This window comes from Ylistrum balloti, unplaced genomic scaffold (assembly GCF_031769215.1).
Source record: "Ylistrum balloti isolate Yb309-2 unplaced genomic scaffold, AGI_CSIRO_Ybal_v1 Utg370348, whole genome shotgun sequence".
NCBI lineage: Eukaryota > Metazoa > Mollusca > Bivalvia > Pectinida > Pectinidae > Ylistrum > Ylistrum balloti.
Genome location: NW_026782249.1, coordinates 137,365 through 144,688, shown reverse-complemented (window position 1 = coordinate 144,688; position 7,324 = coordinate 137,365). Strand labels below are relative to the sequence as shown.

At 37.5% G+C, this 7,324-nt stretch overlaps 1 protein-coding gene across 1 annotated transcript; it reads left to right on the top strand.

Moving 5' to 3' along the window:
• Positions 1-406: 406 nt before the first annotated feature.
• Positions 407-3,805, top strand: LOC132553763 (tyramine receptor 1-like). Its single transcript, XM_060218033.1, has one exon. The coding sequence runs from the start codon at positions 576-578 to the stop codon at positions 1,899-1,901; it is 1,326 nt and encodes a 441-aa protein (XP_060074016.1). The 5' UTR covers positions 407-575; the 3' UTR covers positions 1,902-3,805.
• Positions 3,806-7,324: the final 3,519 nt, after the last annotated feature.

Below are 7,324 nucleotides of genomic sequence, written 5' to 3'. Positions count from 1 at the left end.
TGAAAATTTATATCTATATAAGTTCTTGTTGGTCCTCGTAACTACTAGTACCTTGTAGCTTTGTGTTACAATCTTTATACATATTTTTATCTGTTATAACGCCCTCTGACTTTCAGCAAACGATCGCACTAACTGGCTACCATAACTCCCAACAGCTTGTTGTGCGTCACTCTCTTGTCAGTAAACGTTGAAGCGTTGTCCGACCCTTATTGCGAGAAGCCGGATACAGCTGTTAAGTAGCATGATCCAGAATAAATTGTATAACAAATCGGAAGAGCCAATGGGTTACCGACACTTCAACATACTGACCAATCATAGGAAAACCACGATATAAAGCAAATCGGTGAAAGTACTATAATGCAGTGGTTTTTCTGGAGTCTGCTGCTTTTTGCTTGGAATGTTGGATCTCCAGCGGAAGATCGGCCAGGGAACTCCCTAGTTTACAGAGAAAGCTAAGACGAACACGGGCTTCTACTATCATTGTTATAAATAAACTTGGATGCTGACATAATGCATATAAACAGAATAGCGTGAAAACTCTCCTCACAGTGGTTCCAAAAACAACAAGTAACAAGATGGCGATGGTTACAAGTGAAACAGGAGCGAACAGTACGGAAGTCACAAGAATGGTAACTGACGTCACGACGCGTAGGGCAACTGATTTCACGAATACGTCATTCATGACGCTGCAACAACTGAACGACGCGGAGTTTTACCGTCGCCTGGCACCGGTTATTTATCTCGTGATTCTCATGGTCATCGGTATCCCTGGTAACCTCCTTGTGCTTGCTGTTTACTTTCGATCCTTCTCCGGATCTACTCACAGGACATTCATCTTAAGCCTGGCCGCTGTGGACTTGGTTATCTGTCTGGTGTCACTGCCATTTGAAATTCTCGAAATGAGATTCCAGTACACATTTTACAACGTGATCGCGTGCAAAATATTCAGAGCAAACAATAATTTCTTATCTCTTGGTTCAATTTTCACGATCGTCTGTATGTCGATCGACCGGTACAAACGGGTGTGTCGACCTTTACGACCGCAGATGACCAAGCGCGTGAGTCTGTTCTCCTGTTTGGGATGTCTGGTCGTGTCATTTTTATTTGCGTTGCCGAATTTTGCCATAAGTGGAATCAGAAAAGTAACATTAAAATACAACATCACTGGTTCAGACTGCTCTTTGTCAGATCAATTCGCGAAGACAATATACCCGATTGCATATGGGGGTGTGTTGTTCATCATATTTCTCATAGTTATCGTCCTTCTCATTGTTGTGTACTCGCTAATCGCTAGAAAGATTTATAAACACAGCAAGTTTCGTGAGCGTTTTCAATCTTCCACATACAGTGGTTCACTAACTCAAACATCGTCAATTTCTAATCATAGTAGAAATCAGAGTAGTGAAAAAAACGGAAACAAAGAAATGAGTTTACAAGAAGTTAAATTTGTAATGACGTCATCATCAGAAACACAAGAATCTGAAACAACTTCTTCAAATGGAACCACTAAACTAGGAACGGACGAAACTGAAGTGACGTCACCAGCAACGCAACCGGAAGTCACGAAATCTACGACAAAGAACTTGGATCGGTCCATAAAGAAAAGTCCAACTATACCGCATGCTGATAGGAAACGAACAGCAAAGATAACGAGGATAAGTTTTACGATCAGTTTAGTGTTTGTTCTGAGTTATCTCCCCCATTTAGTACTCTCTTTGATGACTGCAGTGAAGGGAGGATTCGTCGCCAAACCAGGACCAATCGTATCGGCCGTACTTCCAATTGTCACGCGCTCCATATTCATCAACAACGTGGCCAATCCTATCATCTATGGCTTTCTAGATCCAAAGTTTAGACAGAGCTGTAAAGATGGATTCAAAGCGGTGTTACATACACGATAATCGTATTCTCTTCATTTCAGAAATCGTTCTTTATGTAGTGTGACACAAAACAGTCGAAATTTCGACGGTACCTTCGGATTTCAAGGCGGGGACAAATAACGTTTATATTGTATTGTCAAATCAAAGCGATGTATTGTCTCTTCGTCAGCAAAAGGGGGAATTGAAGGTATTTACGATATAACCTGTGTTTTAACATTTTTACTGAATTCGTACAAACATGTAGCACCCAGAGTCCACCATGTCAAGCTTCTGCAAGACCAGTAGTCAAGGCTCTGTAAGACCAGTAGTCAAGCTTCTGTAAGACCAGTAGTCAAGGCTCTGTAAGACCAGTAGTCAAGCTTCTGTACGACCAGTAGTCAAGCTTCTGTACGACCAGTAGTCAAGGCTCTGTAAGACCAGTAGTCAGGCTTCAAGACATTGATGTCACTGATCTCAGTTGTGGTGTCAGGAAGGTATAAACTATGATAGACGGAATTTATATTCGTGAACGTATATAAAGTTTGTAAGGAATTAACGGACTCGTAGCAACATGTTATGTGAAGTGGATGTACAACTCATGACAAAATAGATACATAATGAGCTATTATCGTATAGGAAATTGTTTTTGGTTGGTTGAGAGTTCGTCTCCATGGAAACCAACATATATGTTAATACAGAGTCTGTTGTGTTTACAAACCGTATGTCTATTCGGGTTCATAAATGTACATATAGTTATAAACTCAGAATGAAAGCAGTTCAAGTAAATGTAGCGGGTGTCATGCAAACAGTTTAAAGACTATAAATAAAATGTTGGTATCCACATGTTCGTTTTGTTACAGTGTTTGTTGTCTTTGTATGTGTTCTGTTGGTATCCACATGTTCGTTTTGTTACAGTGTTTGTTGTGTTTGTATGTGTTCTGTTGGTATCCACATGTTCGTTTTGTTTCAGTGTTTGTTGTGTTTGTATGTGTTCTGTTGGTATCCACATGTTCGTTTTGTTACAGTGTTTGTTGTGTTTGTATGTGTTCTGTTGGTATCCACATGTTCGTTTTGTTACAGTGTTTGTATGTCTTTGTATGTGTTCTGTTGGTATCCACATGTTCGTTTTGTTACAGTGTTTGTTGTGTTTGTATGTGTTCTGTTGGTATCCACATGTTCGTTTTGTTACAGTGTTTGTATGTCTTTGTATGTGTTCTGTTGGTATCCACATGTTCGTTTTGTTAGTGTTTGTGTTTGTATGTGTTCTGTTGGTATCCACATGTTCGTTTTGTTACAGTGTTTGTTGTGTTTGTATGTGTTCTGTTGGTATCCACATGTTCGTTTTGTTACAGTGTTTGTATGTCTTTGTATGTGTTCTGTTGGTATCCACATGTTCGTTTTGTTACAGTGTTTGTTGTGTTTGTATGTGTTCTGTTGGTATCCACATGTTCGTTTTGTTACAGTGTTTGTTGTGTTTGTATGTGTTCTGTTGGTATCCACATGTTCGTTTTGTTTCAGTGTTTGTTGTGTTTGTATGTGTTCTGTTGGTATCCACATGTTCGTTTTGTTACAGTGTTTGTTGTGTTTGTATGTGTTCTGTTGGTATCCACATGTTCGTTTTGTTACAGTGTTTGTTGTGTTTGTATGTGTTCTGTTGGTATCCACATGTTCGTTTTGTTACAGTGTTTGTATGTCTTTGTATGTGTTCTGTTGGTATCCACATGTTCGTTTTGTTACAGTGTTTGTTGTGTTTGTATGTGTTCTGTTGGTATCCACATGTTCGTTTTGTTACAGTGTTTGTTGTGTTTGTATGTGTTCTGTTGGTATCCACATGTTCGTTTTGTTACAGTGTTTGTTGTGTTTGTATGTGTTCTGTTGGTATCCACATGTTCGTTTTGTTACAGTGTTTGTATGTCTTTGTATGTGTTCTGTTGGTATCCACATGTTCGTTTTGTTACAGTGTTTGTATGTCTTTGTATGTGTTCTGTTGGTATCCACATGTTCGTTTTGTTACAGTGTTTGTATGTCTTTGTATGTGTTCTGTTGGTATCCTTTGTATGTGTTCATGTTCGTTTTGTTACAGTGTTTGTTGTGTTTGTATGTGTTCTGTTGGTATCCACATGTTCGTTTTGTTACAGTGTTTGTATGTCTTTGTATGTGTTCTGTTGGTATCCACATGTTCGTTTTGTTACAGTGTTTGTTGTCATTGTATGTGTTCTGTTGGTATCCACATGTTCGTTTTGTTACAGTGTTTGTTGTCTTTGTATGTGTTCTGTTGGTATCCACATGTTCGTTTTGTTACAGTGTTTGTATGTCTTTGTATGTGTTCTGTTGGTATCCACATGTTCGTTTTGTTTCAGTGTTTGTTGTGTTTGTATGTGTTCTGTTGGTATCCACATGTTCGTTTTGTTTCAGTGTTTGTTGTGTTTGTATGTGTTCTGTTGGTATCCACATGTTCGTTTTGTTACAGTGTTTGTATGTCTTTGTATGTGTTCTGTTGGTATCCACATGTTCGTTTTGTTACAGTGTTTGTTGTGTTTGTATGTGTTCTGTTGGTATCCACATGTTCGTTTTGTTACAGTGTTTGTATGTCTTTGTATGTGTTCTGTTGGTATCCACATGTTCGTTTTGTTACAGTGTTTGTTGTGATTGTATGTGTTCTGTTGGTATCCACATGTTCGTTTTGTTACAGTGTTTGTATGTCTTTGTATGTGTTCTGTTGGTATCCACATGTTCGTTTTGTTTCAGTGTTTGTTGTGTTTGTATGTGTTCTGTTGGTATCCACATGTTCGTTTTGTTTCAGTGTTTGTTGTGTTTGTATGTGTTCTGTTGGTATCCACATGTTCGTTTTGTTACAGTGTTTGTATGTCTTTGTATGTGTTCTGTTGGTATCCACATGTTCGTTTTGTTACAGTGTTTGTTGTCTTTGTATGTGTTCTGTTGGTATCCACATGTTCGTTTTGTTACAGTGTTTGTATGTCTTTGTATGTGTTCTGTTGGTATCCACATGTTCGTTTTGTTACAGTGTTTGTATGTCTTTGTATGTGTTCTGTTGGTATCCACATGTTCGTTTTGTTACAGTGTTTGTATGTCTTTGTATGTGTTCTGTTGGTATCCACATGTTCGTTTTGTTACAGTGTTTGTTGTGTTTGTATGTGTTCTGTTGGTATCCACATGTTCGTTTTGTTACAGTGTTTGTTGTGTTTGTATGTGTTCTGTTGGTATCCACATGTTGGTTTGTTACAGTGTTTGTTGTGTTTGTATGTGTTCTGTTGGTATCCACATGTTCGTTTTGCTACAGTGTTTGTTGTGTTTGTATGTGTTCTGTTGGTATCCACATGTTCGTTTTGTTACAGTGTTTGTTGTGTTTGTATGTGTTCTGTTGGTATCCACATGTTCGTTTTGTTTCAGTGTTTGTTGTGTTTGTATGTGTTCTGTTGGTATCCACATGTTCGTTTTGTTACAGTGTTTGTATATCTTTGTATGTGTTCTGTTGGTATCCACATGTTCGTTTTGTTTCAGTGTTTGTTGTGTTTGTATGTGTTCTGTTGGTATCCACATGTTCGTTTTGTTACAGTGTTTGTATGTCTTTGTATGTCATCTGTTGGTATCCACATGTTCGTTTTGTTACAGTGTTTGTATGTCTTTGTATGTGTTCTGTTGGTATCCACATGTTCGTTTTGTTACAGTGTTTGTATGTCTTTGTATGTGTTCTGTTGGTATCCACATGTTCGTTTTGTTTCAGTGTTTGTTGTGTTTGTATGTGTTCTGTTGGTATCCACATGTTCGTTTTGTTACAGTGTTTGTTGTGTTTGTATGTGTTCTGTTGGTATCCACATGTTCGTTTTGTTACAGTGTTTGTTGTGTTTGTATGTGTTCTGTTGGTATCACCATGTACCCTTCAGGCTTATGCAATGCCCTCTTACCTCAAAACATAAAGAAAACAACATGAAAGGAGTATAAAAATGGTAAGTAAGGAGTACAGAAATAAAATGAACAATACCAAATTGTGTAATAAGTTTGTTTAAAATTAATTATACAAAATTATGTTATACGTTTGAAATGGACTCTACAAAACTGTGTAATAAGTTTGTTTAAAAATAATTATACAAAATTATGTTATACGTTTGAAATGGACTCTACAAAACTGTGCAATAAGTTTGTTTGAAATGGACGATACCAAATTGTGTAATAAGGTTGAAATAAACGAAACAAAAGTTTTGAATATGCTATACATTGGGAAGTAATTTGTTTCCTTTGTACGAAATTTGCAAATTTGCAATGTAACAGACCTCGGGATACAAACATTCTAATTATTGTTGTAAAATCTGCTGACATTTGTCGACATCAGTCCTTTGACATGGATATTTGAGCGACATGGAGAGCATCGATATTGTAGTAAAATTACCCCTTCAATGCCTGGTTCTCTTGTCATTTTTTCCAACAAAAAAAATTAATGAATTTTTAGAAACGTGTCATCGAAGCCCGAGGTGAGACAATAGTTATTTAGTATATTGTATATATATTGTGGAAATTGTAGTTATAGTATTATATATAAACTCCTACAACGGGTGTGAACGGAAGCCGCGATATAATGGACAGTAGCAACAGATTATGGAATGATATACTGAACCAAGTCACCGACAATAGAATGTAGGATGATGTACTGAACAGAGTCACCGACAATAGAATGTAGAATGATATACTGAACAGTCACCGACAATAGAATGTAGAATGATATACTGAACAGAGTCACCGACAATAGAATGTAGAATGATATACTGAACAGAGTCACCGACAATAGAATGTAGAATGATATACTGAACAGAGTCACCGACAATAGAATGTAGAATGATATACTGAACAGAGTCACCGACAATAGAATGTAGAATGATGTACTGAACAGAGTCACCAACACAGAGTCACCGACAATAGAATGTAGAATGATGTACTGAACAGAGTCACCGACAATAGAATGTAGAATGATATACTGAACAGAGTCACCGACACAGAGTCACCGACAATAGAATGTAGAATGATGTACTGAACAGAGTCACCGACAATAGAATGTAGAATGATATACTGAACAGAGTCACCGACAATAGAATGTAGAATGATATACTGAACAGAGTCACCGACAATAGAATGTAGAATGATGTACTGAACAGAGTCACCAACACAGAGTCACCGACAATAGAATGTAGAATGATATACTGAACAGAGTCACCGACAATAGAATGTAGAATGATGTACTGAACAGAGTCACCGACACAGAGTCACCGACAATAGAATGTAGAATGATGTACTGAACAGAGTCACCGACAATAGAATGTAGAATGATGTACTGAACAGAGTCACCGACAATAGAATGTAGAATGATGTACTGAACAGTCACCGACAATAGAATGTAGAATGATGTACTGAACAGAGTCACCGACAATAGAATGTAGAATGATATACTGAAC

Excerpts from the sequence above, each read along its gene's own strand:
- LOC132553763 (XM_060218033.1), top strand. The coding sequence starts at position 576 with ATGGCGATGGTTACAAGTGAAACAGGAGCGAACAGTACGGAAGTCACA.